The following is a 20,095-nucleotide window of genomic DNA, read 5'->3' as shown; positions in this document are numbered from 1 at the left end:
ACTGAGCAGCCCTGATCTGCCTGCCCTGCTCACAGGTAAGCCTGCATTGTGCTAGGCCCTCACTCACCCCCCAGGACCTTTCCAGGCCTTCCTCCCACTGCCCATGGCCTTTCCGGGCCTCCCCCCCCACCGCCCAGGACTTTCCGGGTGGGAGGAGGCCAAGGTGGGCTGTCTTTTTCGGGCCAGTCCAAAGGGTGGGGGGGACAGCAGCAGCCACAGCGTAGCTATGGGAAGCCCCAGCGCAGCAGAGAAAGCGAATGGAAAGGCTTTCCGTTCACTTTCTCCCTGCCTTTTGGGGCACCCCCACCCGCTGCCCCCGCCGCCTCCTCCCATGTGCTTTGAAAGGGAGGGCGGATGGATGTTCCGGGGCTGCTGCTTTCTTCATTGTCCCGCCACTCACTGCTCTGGAGTTTGCCCAATAAGTTCTTCCCAGAAAAGGTGTGTGTGTGTGTGTGTGTGTGAGTCAAGGAAGGAAAGGAAGGAAGAAAGGGAGGAAGGGCAAGAAGTCTTTTGTTAAAAACTTCCAGTGTTGGAGCACCCAGAACTTCTGGTGGCAAGCAATTCCACTGGTTAATTGTTTTCACTGTCAGGAAGTTTCTCCTTACTTTTAGGTTGCTTCTCTCTCTGTTCAGTTTCCATCTTGCTTTGGAAAATACATTGTTTGCCTTCGGGTGTTTTGGAAAATATATTGCCCCCTGCTCTTTCTGGCAGCCCCCTAAAAGCCTGTTGCTTATCACCCTCTTGGGCAAAGCATGTGAGCCATTTCCTCCTTTCAGTGGTCCATGAAAGTACATCTATAGTATGTAGATAATAAAGTCAACAAAAGGTGAACAACATTTTTACAGAACTATAGATATGTTGAGGCTGGGTGTGACAAGGAATGGCTGGGGGGAGGGGCCAATTGAGGCACCCCTTTACGTGAGTGACATTGAGTTGGCCACACCCACCCAGTCACATGACCACCAAGCCACGCCCACACAATCATATAACCACCCCAGTCACATGGCCACCAAGCCACACCCACCCAGTCATGTGAACCTAGCCATGCCCACCAAATAAGCTACGCCCACAAAACTGGTAGTAAAATTTTTTGAATCCCACCACTGCCCTGAAGGTACAGATAAACTCCCCAAGTGGCCTCAATGACTCTCAGAGAGCTAATGACTGACCTTCAGAGTGCTAATGACCAAATGATTGCAAAGAATATAAATCCTTCCATTCCCCATCATTCAGTCAGAACTGAAGAAGCTTCATGGATGCAAAGTGAGATGTTTACAAGGAAAAATTAAGAAAGTCCAGCACCTTTGAGACAACCAGGACCTGGATGATTGAGAATCTATGGACATTGTCTAGATGTATCAGTTTAGCTTTTTCCATTTCTGTGTCTCTAAAAATCAGCTAAATAGGAGTGAGCAGTGTGGAACAGCAGCCAAAAAAGCTAATGCAATCCTAAATTGCATTAATAGAGGGATACAATCGAAATCAAGTGAGGTACTAATACCACTCTATAAAGCCTTAGTAAGACCACATCTAGAGAACTGCATCCAGTTTTGGTCACTACATTATAAAAAAGATGTTGAGACTCTAGAAAAAGTACAGAGAAGAGCAACCAGGATGATTAGGGGACTGGAGGCTAAAACATACAACGAACGGTTGCAGGAACTGGGCTTGGCTAGTCTAGTGAAGAGAAGGACCAGGGGAGACATGATAGCGGTCTTCCAATATTTGAGGGGCTGCCACAGGGAGGAAGGGGTCAAGCTATTTTCTAAAGTGCCTGTAGGCCAGGCAAGGAATAATGGATGGAAACTGAACAAGGAGAGATTTAACCTGGAAATAAGGAGAAACTTTCTGACAGTGAGCACAATCAATCAATGGAACAGTTTGACCCTCAGAAGTTGTGGGAGCGCCATCACTTGAGACTTTCGAGAAGAGACTGTAAAACCGACTGCCATTTGCCAGAAATAGTGTAGGATCTCCTGCTTGGGCGGGGGGTTGGACTAGATGACCTATAAGGTCCCTTCCAACTCTGATTATCTGTTGACTATTAAAATGAGAATGGGAGAACTGGCCAATGTGGCAAGTATTGGAAATGCTAGATGCTGTAGTCCAAAATCCATCTGGAAGACCGTAGCCAGCCTACCCTCTTTTACATTGTAGTCCAGTCTCCTTAAGAACCAGACAATTTTAATATAAGAGCAATTGATTCAGTGCCAGTTAAGATAAGAGAGAGCCAGGTTCAAATCCTTATTAAATCAATCGTGGCTAGTCTTCCAATTTAAAAGCAGAGCCACTTGATCTCTAGGAGGGCTTTAGAGATGTCAGGGACTCCCCAAATGACTTTGTTGAAGGACTTTGTGTCAGTTTTTCAACCTAACCCACATCATAGGATGGTTGCAAAGATTTCTCTTGTCGTTTCTGAACAACCAAAACGAGACCAAGACCTTTCCTTTTTTTTCCTGGATCATTTGAGCCCAACAGAGAGGCATGGGAAGCAGCAGCAGCAGCAGCAGCAGCAGAGATTAAGTGGGTCATTTAGGGAGGCTCTGACATCTTCTCCAAGCTAGTGGGTCTGCTTTTAAATGGGAAGACTAGGCTACGATTGAGACAATGGCACAAAGCAAGTTGCTTCCTCTTTAAAAAATTATATCGTTTGTTGTCTTGCTGCAACTCTAGCGAAAATAATCTCCCCTGAAACTGTATTAGCCCCAGGGCAGAAAACTCTCTGGCATTTTGGTATCTGGCATTATTGTAAGCTCTTCCATTTGTGCAGCCCATGCTATCACTACTAATGTGCGGCCCATGCCAGCACTACTAATGAGCTTTCCATAAGGCACGCTTTTAAATATCGCAAGACATTCATAAAACTCCTCCGATTTTGCCATTCAGACATAAAAAAGCTGGGGTTTGCTGTTAATGTTGTGTGACTTCTGTAGCTTGCCTGACACCACATTGCCCTTTGCATGGAGAGGCTGACAGATTGTTTTAGGGTATAGAATAAATATTTAATCTGTTTTTCTATTTGTTTTAAAATTGCATTTTTATATATGGTAGAGTTAACAATTATCCCTGTGGTTCTATATACCGATCGCTTCTTCTTACTTCATTTTTTTTAAATGGCAAGGTGCAATATTCAATAAAGATAATTTTGATTTAAAAAAAAAACCTTCAAGGTCTCCTTATAATTCTAAAATGTCTGCATATTATGTTGATGGTTTATATAATTGTTCATATATTTATATACTCTTTTCATTTAAAATGAATAGGAAATAATGGTGATTAAAACATTTTTCCCCATTTTATATCTGAGCTGTATTTCATATGCTAGGTGGCTGCTTTCAGATTCTTATCTTGTGAAAAGAAACCATTTTTTTAAAATATATATATATCAGGTTGTCAAAAACACTTGGATGTAAGGATGTTCAAGTATGCCATGGAAAGAATTGTGCCATAAGGATTGCCTATGAGAAGGGGATAGGAAATTATATGGGAAATTATAACTGAAAATAATTAGCTCTAGTTCTTAAGTCACTGAAAGATTCTGTTTCTACACGACCAGTCAAACAGCCCCCTTCTTCCCCTTTGAGGTTTATTATTTTGTCTTATCTCCCCATCCCACTGACCCACTTTTTCCTTGCCATGGGGGTTGTAAGGAAGGCAGCCCAGTCTCACTGCTAACAAAACTCTGTTAGTGAAGGCTGAGAAGAAACCATAATTTGGCCCAGACATATGTATGCGTGTATTCTTCTTGTACACTGCTCAGAAAGAGTGAATGCTGTGCTGTACCCTCTGGCTGCTACTTATACCCTGATGTGCAGGCTACCAGAACAAACAAAGAGCAGTTGAAGTCCTAACATGGGAGGACAAATATGATGTCTATGGATGGCTGAAACTTGGTGGGATGATAGTTTTGGAAAGCTATGGTTTATTTTTAAGAAAGAAAACTTAAATAGAAAGGGAAAGGATGTTAATAGCAATAGCACTTAGACTTATATGCCACTTCACAGTGCTTTACAGCCCTCTCTAAGTGGTTTACAGAGGCAGTGTATTGCCCCCAGATATCTGGATCCTCATTTTACCAACCTCGGAAGGATGGAAAGCTGAGTCAACCTGGAGCCGCTCAAGATCGAACTCCTGGACTGAGCAGTGAGTTAGCCCTGCAATATTGCATTCTAACCACTGAGCTACCATGGCTCTTATCTGCACCACCATGGCTTTTATCTGTAAGTTGTACTTATGTTGAGCTGTACATAAAGAAAAAAAAATGTATAGAAATTCAGGAATCAGAGCATGAAAATTCTTATTGAGAGTATTTGGGTAAGAATAAAGGGCAGGGAGGGGAACTGATATTGTTATAAGAGTTTATTATGGACTGTCAAAAGAAGTATAATATGGATGAGGTCTTCCTATGTCAAATGAACGTATTTCCACTTCCATGCTACAATAACATTGGGATATTTGTCATGCCAACTTCTTTTAGAATTCTAACTCTTCTAAGAATTAGAAGCCCAACTAATTCATTTCTTCCCCAGCTGATAGCATCATTTTACAAAAAGTGGAAGAAACAAAAAGGAACTTTGATCTAGAAATGTGACCTCTGCCACAGTTATCTTGCCATGTAGGTCACATGGGGCACATTAATTTCCTGACAGTGATTTGTAGATGAGCTGCAGAAATCATCTCCCATCCCCAGACTTCCAAGAGGCACTCTTAAGGTGGATGCTACTGAATCTGAGGACCATCTATTGATACTTCTTTCCCTTCCTCCTTCCTTCCCATCTCACAGATATTTTTACAATACACTACTGAGCTTTGTAGGTATTTCAAATGAATATCCTTTCTTGGTAGCCTGAAAAGCTAAGTAGTTAAGCAGTCATGGTAACAAAGGAATTTGATGAATTTGGGGGCGTGCATAAGCGCACCAACGTGCCTACCGTCCCTGTCCTATTGTTTCTCTTATTCTTCTTTTATTTTTCTTATATGTACCCATTTCATGTATTCACAACTATGTATACACTTATACTTATTATCTTGTAAACAATTGGCAAATCAAATAAATAAATAAATAAAATAAATAAATAAGGACACTGATTGAGTTTGCAGTGACCAAAAAACTATCTAGAATGGTGTCTAAATCTCAAGAGTGCCACCAAAAAAATAAAATAAAAAACCCACCCCAGAATGCAATGTATATGTGATGTGATTCAGGAACCAGAATCTAACAGCACATCTTTTGTATTGGGTTTGCTATGGGGATTACATTCAGCTAATGCTGTGAAAATAATATTGGTCTCGTTTCTTCTTCTGATTTTGCCTTGTCTGTCAAATACAAGGTATCAGCTTTGACCCTGAAACTCAGTGAACTTGGACTGGTTCTAGGAAATCTTAGGTAGCATTTCCTTTTTTGCCTTCTTTCTCAATGAGTAACAGTTTCCCTGGGGAAGTTTTACTTCAAGTGTTAATGCTCTTAGTGAGATAAAATGCAGTGTTTTCAGAGATACAGTATATTACTAGACTCCTATTTGATTATATCAGGCTTACTCAATCGAGGCCCAGAATTATTTAATCAAAATACATTTTCCAGCACATTTTATTTTTGTCAGAATTGATATTTCTTGATGCTTTTCATCCTCCATGAATTGCTAATGCTTTTAGGTAATTTTGCTCTATGTATTTCCTTAATTTCTATTAGGTTGATCCACTCTTCCTCTAGCTGTCCAAGTATTGTACAGGTGAAACTCGAAAAATTAGAATATTATGCAAAAATTCATTTATTTCAGTAATGCAATTTATTTCAGTAGTGAAACTAATATATGAGATGGACTCATTACATGCAAAGCAAGATAGTTCAAGCTGTGATGTGTCATAATTGAGATGATTATGGCTTGCAGCTCATGAAAACCCCAAATCCACAATCTCAGAAAATAAGAATACTGTGAAAAGGTTCAATATTCTAGGCTCAAAGTGTCCCACTCTAATCAGCTAATTAAGCCATAACACATTCAAAGGGTTCCTGAGCCTTTAAATGGTCTCTCAGTCTAGTTCAGTAGGAATCACAGTCATGGGAAAGACTGCTGACCTGACAGTTGTGCAGAAAACCATCATTGACACCCTCCATAAGGAGGGAAAGCCTCAAAAGGTAATTGCAAAAGAAGTTGGATGTTCCCAAAGTGCTGTATCAAAGCACATTAATAGAAAGTTATGTGGAAGGGAAAAGTGTGGAAGAAAAAGATGCACAAGCAGCTGGGATGACTGCAGCCTGGAGAGGATTGTCAGGAAAAAGTCATTCAAAAATGTTGGGGACTTTCACAAGGAATGGACTGAGGCTGGAGTCAGTGCATCAAGAGCTACCATACACAGACGGATCCTGGACATGGGCTTCAAATGTCGTATTCCTCTTGTCAAGCTGCTCCTGAACAACAAACAACGTCAGAAGCGTCTTACCTGGGCTAAAGAAAAACAGAACTGGTCTGTTACTCAGTGGTCCAAAGTCCTCTTTTCTGATGAGAGCAACTTTTGCATCTCATTTGGAAACCAAGGACCCAGAGTCTGGAGGAAGAATGGAGAGGCACACACTGCAAGATGCTTGAAGTCCAGTGTGAAGTTTCCACAGTCTGTGTTGATTTGGGGAGCCATGTCATCTGCTGGTGTTGGTCCACTGTGCTTCATTAAGTCCAGGGTCAATGCAGCCGTCTACCAGGAGATTTTGGAGCACTTCATGCTTCCTTCCGCAGATGAGCTTTATGGGGATACTGACTTCATTTTCCAGCAGGACTTGGCACCTGCCCACACTGCCCAAATCACCAAAACCTGGTTCAATGACTGTGGGATTACTGTGCTTGATTGGCCAGCAAACTCGCCTGACCTGAACCCCATAGAGAATTTATGGGGCATTGCCAAGAGAAAGATGAGAGACATGAGACCGAACAATGCAGAAGAGCTGAAGGCCACTATTGAAGCATCCTGGTCTTTCCATAACACCTCAGCAGTGCCACAGGCTGATAGCTTCCATGCCACGCCGCATTGAGGCAGTAATTGCTGCAAAAGGGGCCCAAACCAAGTACTGAGTCCATATGCATGCGTATACTTTTCAGAGGTCCGATATTGTTCTAGGTACAATCCTTGTTTTATTGATTGCATGTAATATTCTAATTTTCTGAGATTGTGGATTTGGGGTTTTCATGAGCTGTAAGCCATAATCATCGCAATTATGACAAATCACGGCTTGAACTACCTTGCTTTGCATGTAATGAGTCTATCTCATATATTAGTTTCACCTTTTAAGTTGCATTACTGAAATAAATGAACTTTTGCACGATATTCTAATTTTTTGAGTTTCACCTGTATGTAGGAGTGTTCTAGAGGAATCCACATGGTATGATCAGTAAAGTCAAGATGGCATGAATGAATGAATACAATAGAGCTGGAAGGGACCTTAGAGGTCTTCTAGTCCAGCCCTCTGCTCAAGCAGAAGAATCTATACTATTTCAGATAAGCGGCTGTCTAGTTTCTTCTTAAAAACCTCTGGTGATGGAGCACCCATGGTTTCTGAAGGCAAGCTGTTCCATTAGTTAATTGTCCTCACTATTAGGAAGTTTCTCCTCAATTCCAGGTTGCTTCTCTCTTTGATCAGTTTCCAACCATTGTTTTATATATGTTGCTTAGTTGCTTTGGTCTATTGGGTATGCTTCTTGAGTTTGTCCCCACAGATACCTTTGGCCATGCCAATTTCCCAAAAGAAATGCATCATAATCCATGAGAGCATGTATGAAGCATCTCTCTTCAAACCCAATGTGGCCTTCTTGCTTACCAACTGACCAAGCAAGTCTTCTCCAATTTTCTCTCGTGATGGTAATCCTGAATCAAGTTAGGTGGGTAAATAAAGACCCAGGCTGAGCCATGGACCTTGCTACTCTGTCTCCTTTTCATAATAAGTGTGATTTTGATGTAAGGGTTCATATACAGTATATTTACAGTTGAACAATTAAGATTCAACGAGTTAGTATTAGTCTCCCAGTTATGAGAGTTGTTAATAATTTAAAATCCCCAGCTGGGCATTACTTTTATCTATATATGAATATATGAGCATGTGAATATGTGAATATGAGCAGTGGCCTGCTGGATTGGACTCCCGCCCTTCTAGATTAGCAGTTTGTTCTCATGGTGGTCAGCCAATTGCACCAGGAAGCCCACCAGTCTCCCAGCAGATGGCCTTCAGAGGCAACTGCACTGCCATGAAGGCCATTAGCCTTTGACCACTGATGCCTTTCATAAATTGATCCAACCCTTTTTAAAAAGCCAATCAGACTGGCATCAACACCTTTTCTCACGACAGTGAATTCCAAAGTTTTTTTTTTTTGCGGGGGGGAGGAATCCTTTTGTCTGTCCTGATTCTTCCAGGATTCAATTTCATTGGGTGACCCCTGGTTCCAATATTTTGGTAGGGAAAATTTGTTCTTTCACTTTCTCCATATCATGAATAATGTTGTACAATTCAATCATATTCTTTCTCGTGTGTCTTCTTTCTAAACTAAAAAGCCCCAAAGGTTGCAACTGCTTCTCCGAGGGAAACTGCTCCAGCATCTTCTCCATCTTAACCACCCTCCGCTAAACCTTCTCCTGCTCCACCATATTCCTTTTGAGGTGCAATAACCAGAACTGCACACAATATTCCAGATACAGCCATACCATTGACTTACACAAGATCATTATAACATTGGCATCTCTCTTTTCATTACCATTCCTTATTATTCCTAACAAGCTGTTGGCCTGTTTTTTTAGAGGTAGCTATGCTGTATCAACACCTGCATTGAACTACTTTTCATTTATCCCAAGATCTCTTTTCTCATCATTCAGTACTAGCTCTGATTCCATTAGTTATATGAGTAATTACAAGTTTTGGCACCAATATGCATCACTTTACACCTTCTCATATTGAATGATATTCACCATTTGATGGCCGCTTTCCTAATGTGCAGAGGTCCCTCTGGAGATCTTTTTTATTTTTGAGTCTCTTTTTGTTTTATCACTCTGAAAAATTTAGTGCCATCAGTATTCCACTGGTTATGCTGATTCCACATCTAAAGCTGGTGCTTTTTATTTCCTAAAGAGATAAATGGTAAATGTATAGCTTGAAGTAAGTCATCATACTCAACAAGGTGTTTTTTTTTTAGGGTTTAGTTTTATAGGAAAAGGCATCTATAATCAGGGGTGGGATTCTACCAGTTTGCACCTATTAACTACAACCGGTTGTTAACATTCTAAGCAGTTCGGAGAACCGGTTGTTAGAAGAAATTACTGACCTAATCCTGTAAGGAAGGTAGGAAGGAAACATTCTGGTGTTGCTTACAGAAATTAACCCTTATTACATTCTTGGTAGGACTAGGCTTCCTGTCTCAGGAACATCTCTGGAGTTTTTCCTCCCCCCTTTGCTGATACTTTGCTTGTGTGGAGTGACCATTCAAAGTTATAATGGCACTGAAAAAAGTGACTTATGACCATTTTTCACACTTACGACTGTTGCAGCATCCCCACAGTCATGAGAGGCCAGGCGAGGAGATGCGTGCCTCGATGTGAGTGATATTGAGTTGGCCACACCCAAGCCATGTCCACCCAGTCACATGACCACCAAAAACCATAAGTGACACTTGCTTACTTATACATAGTTCTGGAAGTTCGTTTTAAGAAAACTGCTTCTCAGGGTAATGAGGCCACATACTGCATAGTGAATTGACACAAAGATGCAACTGCAAAATAGGATTGCTGAAATTTTCATGGGTGAACAAGATTACTATCAACTGGAGAAGATCAGGCTGTAATTGGGAAGGAAGATGAATAAGGAGATGGAGAGAACGTTGTCTTGCATTAATGTTATCATTAGCCCAATATTAGCAGAATCAGCACACTTAAAAGGCAAATTGCAGTCTGACTGCTTTGATGGGGAAAGACTTGCCTGGTATCAGCAGATTGGCAAAAAGAGGTTAGTTAGAGAGCTCATTATAATTAGCTTGAAGGAAGCAATATTAAGAAGTAAATTAAGGACAAAACTTCATGATTACAGCCACTTGAGTTCCAGGAACAGCTCCATGCTCAGTGTCAACTGGCTCTCAGACCTCACTAACTCTATTGCCCTAGTTTTGCTTTAGGGAGTTATTTAAGAAGACATACCTTCCTTTCTGAAATTTATTTCAGAAGTAATTCTGAATGGGACCATCAGAAAACATTTCTTACTAAAGAAGTTGTCATTCTACTTCAGGAACGAAAAATAAAAATCTTTTCTAACTGCACTATTGTAAATGTAATTTATGTTTTTATCCTGGATTAGATTGGAACAAATTCTTCCAGAGTATTAAATGAGCAAAACTGGATTAAGACAGGAAGCAACAATGTCATTTGCAACCAGTTCCTTTTGAAATTTTCTTCAAAATACTGTGTCCAGTCTTAGCTAAGAAACCAATGGAAGATTTTAATTTGGAGGGAAGAAAATGTAAAGTTTTTTGAGTAAGCTCAGGCAAGCTCATCAGATCTTTCTCCAGAGAATTCAGACTTTGACACACCAGTTCAAGTCTAAGCAGGCTGCCAAATAAATTCTCAACTTTAGTATAAGCAGAAAAGTTATTCTCTATTTTAATGTGAAATGTATCTGAATATAACTTTCTGTAGCTCCAGTCTGAACTTAAGTATTCCAGAAAATTTGAAGTTCCTCCGTCTGCCAAGCTGTGGCAATTAATGGTGGATGGGAGAAAGGGAGGAGGAAGAAAGTGATAAAATTCAGAAAAAGAAGAAGAGAGTCATCACAAGTAACCCATGTCTCTTCCTTTCTCTATTTATATATACTTGATTTTCTTTTGCCAGCAAAATGTTTCCTTTTTACAAATCTTTTCTCTTTAGAATTAGTCTTCATTTTAATTTAGTCTTTCATATTGCTTGTATGGCATTTTCTTTACAGGGCAATCTTGTTTTTGAAGGTTTTAAAAATGATCTTTGAGATTTTTTAATTAGTGTCCAATATTCTTTTGTAATACCATTGGTAGGTGGTGAATATAAATTTAGGTCAAATATATAAAACTTAAAATAACTGGCAGAATTTAATTGCTATTGTTCACATTATTTTGCCCAGACAGGTTCAAAGAATAGGCAGCAAAAAAAAAAAAAAGTTCCATTGTTCATTCTTTTAATGTGAACTTGCAACTTTGAAACTGCCTAGAGATAATCCTTGTAGTTATTTGCTGGTTAAAGGGAATAATAAAATTGATCTAAATTTAAATCTCTGCAATTCTTGATGTCAAGTTCATAGTTCTGGAAAATTCTGATGACAATTTCACACCATCCTTTCTCATATACCAGTCAAGTAGCACAAAGCAAACAACAACAACCCAAAACTTCCATTGGGTCAGTAGCAAAAAAATGGAAAAAGCCTGGTGTAAATTGAGCAATGAAAAGAAAAATGCTTTGCTTCTTTAAGCTCCTAAGTGATTTTCATACCAACTTCATTTCCCATGCGTTTATTATTTCATTATAGAATTGTGAAAAATGATATGAAATATGGCCCTTTCCTTTATCTCCATATTCTTCAAGGTGTTACTCAAGAAAAGGATTAAACTGAGCAATTCAATCCAGTGTTCCAAGTTAAATTTCAATGGGGATGATCTGGTAACCACCAGAGAATGTTTGCTTTCTGCCTTTCACTGTTCACTATGTCTCTGCAACAAATTTTAAAATGGCAATAATATGCTTCAATACATCTTTCCAGTATTTGATTTCTGGCTCTCAGTACATTCTTTTGTTGTACATGCATCATTCTTCTGTAAAAGTCATGCTCTTTTGGTGTTGGATATTTTCTTTTTTCATGCTTCTTCTTGACATTTTGTTCATATTTATTCCAGTTTGAAAAATACTTTGCATATCCATGGATAAATGAAAGCTTACAGGCAAAGCAGAAAATATTTCCTGCTAATACAGATTTCCAACTGTATATATCTCCATTGGATAATGTGCTGAAGCCTCCTGGTTTTCATTAATGTTCTGAACATCTTCCTTTCTTCTGTCTTGATATAGTTGAAGGATATTTTTCAGTAAATTCTGAGAGTCCTTCTATCTATAAAGGATGGAGTAATAGGGCAAATAAGTTTGCTGGTATATTAAATTCTTTGTTAGATTGAAAGCTGAACCAGAAGCAAGTATCTGATTTTAAGAAGATGATGACTCTGATGGAATCCTGATGGAAATAAGTGATTTAATCTGTAACTATTGTTAGTTTGCTTCCCTGAAAACAATTATACCAGTTTAGGTTGTGTTTTTATGGTTTCCTTTCCTTACCTTCTATCTTTGATGGGAGAGCTGCCTCTGGGATATAATAACTACACTGTTTCTGCATTGTCCTTTTTGGATCTAACGGGCTACTAGAGTTATATTGTTGTAATGCTAATGGGTAACATTTATTCCTGCATGACATCTATGGAATAAATTGCCACCTATCACCACAGCAACAAGACAATTACAGAAGCCCAATAACTGGAAACAATACTGCTATTGTTTGTTGTTATTGACAGGTTAGCATGTCTGTTCTTCTGTTGCCCGATTCAGTGCAGACAGAGGCAGTCAATCAGATGTCAACTAGGATTTGTCAGAGGTGCTGCAAACAGTACGTGGCACAATAAAAATGAATAAGTACACTTTATCAGGAACTAAACTTGAAACTAAAATCTACTTCATCTAAGGAGTGACTGAAAGAACTAGAATATCAGAATCTATAATATCTATAACTCCCTAGCCTAGCTTTTTTACACCTCAGAGCAAAAAGATGGGGTAGTTTATGATGGAAGAACTAATTGCAAAATTATTGGAGGATTTGATTTCATCTACAATCTTTCCTGATTTGCACTAAAGCATAGCACAAATGTGCCCATATTTTTTTAGCCATGTTTCCATAACGTTGGCTTATCTCACTTCTAAGTCCATGAAAGACACTTAAGTAGGCCTTATTTTCCCCAGAGTTAAATGTAGTGCTTCCCCTCTTCAGCAATAGCTGCAAGAGGTATAAAATTGATTATGTTTTTCTGTCATTAAAGCAGAGAGAGAAAGTCATGTGACCAGGTTGGAGGAGGGACAAGGGGACAGGGAAGGATAATAGAAACATATCTTATCCATTTCCCGGGTGACTTGGGCACACCTGTCCTTTCTGGTGTCAGGTTTGTCTGTTGTCATTCTTCTAAAGAACATTTAAAGAATGCTTTAGACTTTTAGATTTCCATCTTTTTCTGGCAACTCTGCTTTTGTTGCATGTAAAGAATTCAGTATTTTCAGTATCTACTAAGAAGATATGTACCACAGGATGGATGGATGGATGGATGGATGGAGATATATATATATATATATATATATATATATACATACATACATACACATACATACATACATACATACATACATACATACATACATATATATGGTATTCAGCTTTGTTCGGGTATTTTCCCACGTCATTACAGTTGTGCTTTTAAAGTTGTAGCGTTTGGCAGAATCTCATCTGCCATCATCAGGCTTCTGTATTGTGTTCGTCTGTGAGTCAGACTATCACAGCCGTTTCAGTTTTAAATTTGGGGCAGCCTATTAGGTTGAAAAAATTAGGCTGCCCCAAATTTAAAACTGAAACGGCTGTGATAGTCTGACTCACAGACGAACACAATACAGAAGCCTGATGATGGCAGATGAGATTCTGCCAAACGTTGCTACAACTTTAAAAGCACAACTATAATGACGTGGGAAAATACCCGAACAAAGCTGAATACCATACATGTAAGTACCCACGAAAACTTAAGAAAACAAACATATATATATATATATATATATTCAAAAAGGGAAGGAGGAAGACTGGGACAACTTTAGATCTGTCAGCTTGGCATTTATACTGAGCAATGTCCTTGAACAGATTATCAAGCAGCATGTTTGTGAGCACTTGGATAGACATGTTACGATTGACAGGATCCAGTGTGGATTTGTCACCTACAAACCATGCCATACTGAGCTTATCTTCTTCTTTTGTAATAGTATTTAGCTTAGCAGGTCAATGGAATGCTGTAAATATGGCATACCCGGACTTCAGAAAAAAATTGACAGAGCTTTTCATGGTATTCTTCTTAATAAAATGGTAAAGTATATCAGACTTACAGTTGGCTGAAAAAGTACATGTAAAGAGTGCTCATTAACAGCTCTACTTTAGCTCGGAGGCAAATATTGAGTAGAGTTACAGAAGGCTCTTTCCTGCTCCTTGAACTATTCAACTTTTTAAAAATCAATGATTGGAGGAGGGTGTTAAGGGAATATTTAGACAGTCTTCAGATAACATAAAGCTAGGTGGCTGAATAAAATGTTAGATAACAGAAGATTCAAAAGGATATAGGAAGGCTTGAGCAGAGGGCTAAAATGAATAAGATAGACTAAGTTAGAATTAAGTTAATTAAGTTAGAGATGCTCAATGCATCTCTCCCTGACTCCATTACCACAGTAAGAGACTATCATGTTTACCGATCAGATCGTGAAAATCGTCGAGGAGGTGGTGTTGCTATATTCTATAAAAAATCCTTACATCTAAAAATATCCAAGTTACCCAGGAGCTTGCCCTTCCTGAAACCATCATCTGTGAACTATCCTTAAATATCACAATTCGATTCTTACTATGTTACAGAGCACCTGATTATGACATCGAACATGTAGACAAGCTAAATACATTACTAACATGGGCTGCATCCTGCCCATACCCTTTTATCCTTCTTGGTGATTTCAATCTACCTCATATTGACTGGACCCTAAATGACTGTACAACTGAAATCATACACACAACCTTCTATAATGCTATTACAAATCTGGGACTGGAACAACTAGTAACCAACAACACTAGACTAAACAACTGCCTCGATCTCATCTTCTGCAATAGTTTGAATTTAATTTACGGAATACAAACTAAAGAACCCTTTTCCAGTAGTGACCACAATATGATTGACTTTTGTCTCAACATACGTCCACAAAAATCACCACAATGATGTAATCCCCAATTGTAACTTCAAAAAGGCAACTATGATCTTATAGACAACGATCTCTCATCCCTTGATTGGCAATCTCTATTCACTGGATGCAATACCGTTGAAGACCATTACAACATATTTTTACTTGAAGTCAAAAGAGTCATCAAACTATATGTTCCAGCAACAACTCCCAAAACAAAACAAAAAGCAGATTACCCATATCAATAAGGAAACTTCAATCCAAAAAGAGATCACTCTAGCGGAAAAACAAATCTGGTCACGTTGCCAATTTCAAAAACCGATACAAAAATTTATGCCACCAGATAAAGACTGAATGCACCAATTATCACATTAAACAAGAGGAAAACCTTCTAAGCACCAATTCCACCCGTGCTTTTTACAATTTTGTAAACAACAAACTAAAAGACTCAAGGTCCATCCCTCCCTTGATAGGACCTGATGGTAAAGACTGCAACGACGACACCATTAAATCCAACATCTTTAACACATTCTTCGCTCAGTATTTGTAAACAGCAATGGATCATGCCCAGTATTTCCTAGCCGTACCACAGATAACAACAATGATCTAATACATATCGATTTCACAGAAGACAATGTTGAAAAATCACTACGCAATCTAAAACCATCTCTATCTATTGGACCGATGGAATATGTGCCTACTTCTTAAGAAAGCTATCCACTGCCATAGCCAAACCTCTAAGCATAATCTTTGAAAAATCTTTCAGAACCAGCTCCTTGCCTAACCTATGGTCACAAGCCACAGTCATCCCCATCTTCAAAAAGGGAGACCCAAGCCTAGTTGAAAATTACAGGCCAATCTCCTTATGCTGCGTCACCTGTAAAGTCATGGAATCAATTATTAACCAATCCATTATCCTCCACTTAGAGACAAACAACCTACTCTCCAATAAACAATTTGGTTTCAGAAAAAAACTATCCTGTAATCTGCAACTCTTACACTGCAAAAACATATGGACAACACAACTCGACCAGGGCAAAGCAATAGACGCAATCTACATAGACTTCTATAAAGCCTTTGATTCAGTGGTACACGACAAACTACTCCTAAAAATAAAATCCTATGGTATCTCTGGACAACTGAATAACTGGATAGAAGCATTCCTGTCAAACAGACAACAAATGGTCAAAATCGGGAGCGCCCTATCAAATCCAGTACCTGTCAATAGTGGTGTCCCCCAGGGCAGTGTTCTAGGACCAACTCTCTTCATACTCTACATAAATTACCTCTGCGATCATATTAAGAGCAATTGCGTTCTTTTCGCTGATGATGTAAAGCTGTTCAATACCACAGACAATATTGCTACCCTTCAAAAAGATCTCGACTATGTATCTGAATGGTCAAACAAATGGCAACTTCAAATCTCAACAAATAAATGCTCTGTCTTACATATTGGCAAAAAAATCAGAAAATAAAATACAAGCTGAATAGTCAAGAACTTGTTGATGACCCAAGCTCTGTAAAGGACCTTGGAATACTCACCTCTAATGATCTAAGTGCTAGAGCCCACTGCAACTACATAGCCAAAAAGGCATTAAGAGTTGTTAACCTAATCCTACGTAGCTTTTTCTCTGGTAATATCACACTACTAACCAGAGCATACAAAACATTTGCTAGACCAATACTCGAATACAGTTCATCAGTCTGGAACCCTCATTACGTATCTGATATTAGCACAATTGAGAAAGTCCAGAAATATTTCACAAGGAGAGTTCTCCACTCTTCTACTCAAGTTGTAGAATACCTTATGCCACCAGACTTGAAATTCTAGAACTAGAAAACCTTGAATTACGCCGTCTTCGGTCTGACTTAAGCATGGTATATAAAATCATACATTGCAATGTCCTACCTGTCAATGAATACTTCAGCTTCAACCATAACAACACAAGAGCACACAATAGATACAAACTCAAAGTAAACCGCACCAAACTTGATTGCAGGAAATACGACTTCAGCAACAGAGTGGTCAACGTCTGGAATACTCTACCCGACTCTGTAGTCTCTTCCCCAAACCCCAAAAACTTTAACCTTAGACTGTCTACTATTGACCTCACCCCCTTCCTAAGAGGTCTGTAGGGGGCGTGCATAAGCGCACCAACGTGCCTACCGTCCCTGTCCTATTGTTTCTCTTATTCTTTTATTTTTCTTATATGTACCCATTTCATGTATTCACAACTATGTATACGCTTATACTTATTATCTTGTAAACAATTGGCAAATCAAATAAATAAATAAATAAAGAATAAGATAGAGAAGAAGAAAAAATTCAGTTCTGTATTTGGGTAGGAAACCTGTAAGATATTTGTATAGCGTGTGGGAGATCTGGCTTGGCAGTAGGGATCCGAATATTCTTGTCAGCTACATGTCCTAATAGTGTGATGCAACTGCTAAAAAGTCAATGTGGGGCACATTAATAGAGGCATTGAATCGAGATTATGGGACATAATTGTTTCACAATACTCTGTCCCAGGCAGACTCCATTTGGAGTACTGGGTACTGGGTACCAGTTCTGAGTACCAGAGTAATACAACAGTAGCAAATTGGAACAAGTTTGTAGGGAATCTGGAAACCAAGTCCTGTGAAGGACAGTTAAATGATTAAGGTATGTTTAGCCTACAGGAACAAAAAACCTGAGGAGAGATATACGAGGGCTATCCACAAAATAGATTACGTTTTGCGATAGAAAAAAACAAAGTGTAGGAAAAATTTTTTATTATATACACTTGAAAGTGACACTTAAATACTACTTTTCAACATATTCACCGAACAAATTGAGGCACTTATCATAGTGGTGAACAAGCTTTGTAATTCCATTGTCATAAAATTCAGCTGCCTGAGATTTGAGCCAGTCAGTCACGCACGCACGCAGTTCCACGTCGTCAAAGCACTGTGTTCCAAGCCAGGTCTTCATCCTCGGAAACAAGTGGTAGTCGCTTGGTGCAAGATCGGGGCTGTAGAGTGGATGAGGAAAAATCTCCCACTTGAAAGCATTCAGGACTTCTCGAGTGCGATTTGCTGTGTGTGGTCGGGCATTGTCATGCAAAAACAAAATTTTTGAGCTTAACTTTCCTCTACGCTTGTTCTGCATTGCTTTTCTTAGTTTTTGCAATGTTTCACAATACCTCACAGAGTTTATTGTTGCACCATGTTCCAGAAAATCGATAAGAAGCACACCTTGCCTATCCCAAAAAACAGTTGCCATAATCTTCCTTGCAGAGAACGTTTGCAAACATTTTCTTGGTTTTTGGGGGGGATTTGTGTGCCCCCACTCCATAGACTGCAATTTGGTCTCGCTGTTCACATGTTTGACCCAAGTCTCATCTCCAGTTACGATTCGATCAAGAAATGAATCTCCATCTTTGTTGTAAGAGTACAGAAATGTCAATGATGCGGCCATACACTGACTCTTGTGGTTTTCTGTCAGGATTTTTGGCACCCATCTTGCACAAAATTTGTGGTAGCCTAGCTTTTGTGTAACAATTTCATGCAACAAACTGCGTGAAATTTGTGGAAAACTAAGCAAAAGTTCCATTACTGTGAAACGGCGGTTTTCATGAATCTTGTCATCGACTTTCGCGACCAGTTCATCAGTCACAATGCTCACTCGTCCACTCCGCTGTTCATCATGAACGTTAGTTTGTCCATTTTTAAACTTAATGCACCATTGGCACATTCCACCTTCAGTGATGATGTTGTCCCCGTACATTTCACACAGTTGCCGAAAAATTTCAATTGGTTTATGGTTTTTTGCCAACAAAAACCTTATCACTGATCACACCTCATAACTCGCGGGATTTTCAATTGCAGCACACATTTCAAACATTTGCTGTGAAATAACGGGCAATGATACGAACCTCCCACTAGCACGACTAGATGCAGACTGAGCGGCGGACCCACAGACCAAAGATGGCCACGCTAGCTCCGCCCCTTCTTGCTACAGACGAAAATGTACTCTATTTTGTGGATAGCCCTCGTAATAACAGTCAAGAAATATCTGAAGGGTTGTCCCAGGAGAAGAAATGGGCTTATTCTACATTGCTAAGGGGCTGGACCAGAACCAATTGTTAAAATCACAAGGAAGCAACTTCAGATTGGGAATCTAGAGGAATTTCCTGATTGTGCAAGCCATGCGGAATGGACTAGCACATGATATAGTTAATTCTCTTTTCTAGAGGTCTTTAATCACAGGCTGGATTGGCAGCTGTCAGAGATGTTTACTGGATCCTGACTGCTCAGGAAGATTGGACTAAATGTTATTCAAGATATCTTCGAACTCTATGATTCTATCTCAAATAATGGATTATATTTTCATGCAGTTCTCCATGTGGGCAGCCCAGGACAATCCTCCTCTAAAGCACAGACACACACACACACACACACAGAGAGAATTTAATGTATTTCTGAATAGCCCAAAGGCAAAGTAAGAAATGAATTTTGTCTGTGCTGAATGGGTTACACCATCTCTCAACTTGCCAGTTAGGGCTCTTCTAAATCCAGCCCTGAGCATATCTCAGCAGGGAGCAGGAATGATTTTGCCTTGCTGGTATATTACATATGCCTTTTAATGGAAATAACCATTTTGATCATACTGACACATGCTTGGAATGCTTTAACATGTTCTCAGTAAGCTGATTTTGGAAAATATTTAGATACTTCAACTGCCCAGAATGTTTGTGGCCAAGTCAGTCAAGCAATCAGGAGTAATTATAGAAATTACACAATCTCTTTGTCAAAATCATTCCAGTGGGTACCGGTCTGTTAAAATGCATGATTCAGAATCCTGGTTCTCTCTCTCTCTCTCTCTCTCTCTCTCTCTCTCTCTCTCTCTCCCTCCCTCCCTCCCTCCCTCCCTCTCTCTCTCTCTCTCTCTCTCTCTCTCTCTCCAAACAAAAAAATCTCCCACACCACAAGCCAGGCAAACACCTGGGCACAAACAGATCCCCCCTGATACCTCCAGCTCAAACACACCCCAACCAGGCACCCAGATGAAACCCAGCTTCCTAACTAATGATAGCCGTCCATTTACCCGAAGCCA

General features: G+C 39.5%; 1 protein-coding gene across 3 annotated transcripts in view; it reads right to left on the bottom strand.

Annotated features, from left to right (window-relative positions):
• KBTBD12 (kelch repeat and BTB domain containing 12) overlaps positions 1 to 20,095 on the bottom strand; it is an 86,117-nt gene that overhangs the window by 5,963 nt on the left and 60,059 nt on the right. Inside the window, exon 6 of one of the 3 annotated variants that reach the window (XM_087954694.1) lies at positions 11,962 to 12,094. The exons of the other annotated variants lie outside the window; for them this stretch is intronic. Within the exon in view, the coding sequence (XP_087810820.1) occupies positions 12,069 to 12,094 (26 nt within the window). The 3' untranslated portion in view covers positions 11,962 to 12,068. Of the gene's footprint in view, positions 1 to 11,961; positions 12,095 to 20,095 lie in introns of those variants that run through there. 3 annotated transcript variants of the gene reach the window in all.

This window comes from Notechis scutatus, chromosome 2 (genome assembly GCF_049901735.1).
Source record: "Notechis scutatus isolate UNSWTSFEM ecotype Mainland chromosome 2, rNotScu1.2, whole genome shotgun sequence".
NCBI lineage: Eukaryota > Metazoa > Chordata > Lepidosauria > Squamata > Elapidae > Notechis > Notechis scutatus.
This window is presented reverse-complemented; position numbering and strand designations above follow the sequence as displayed.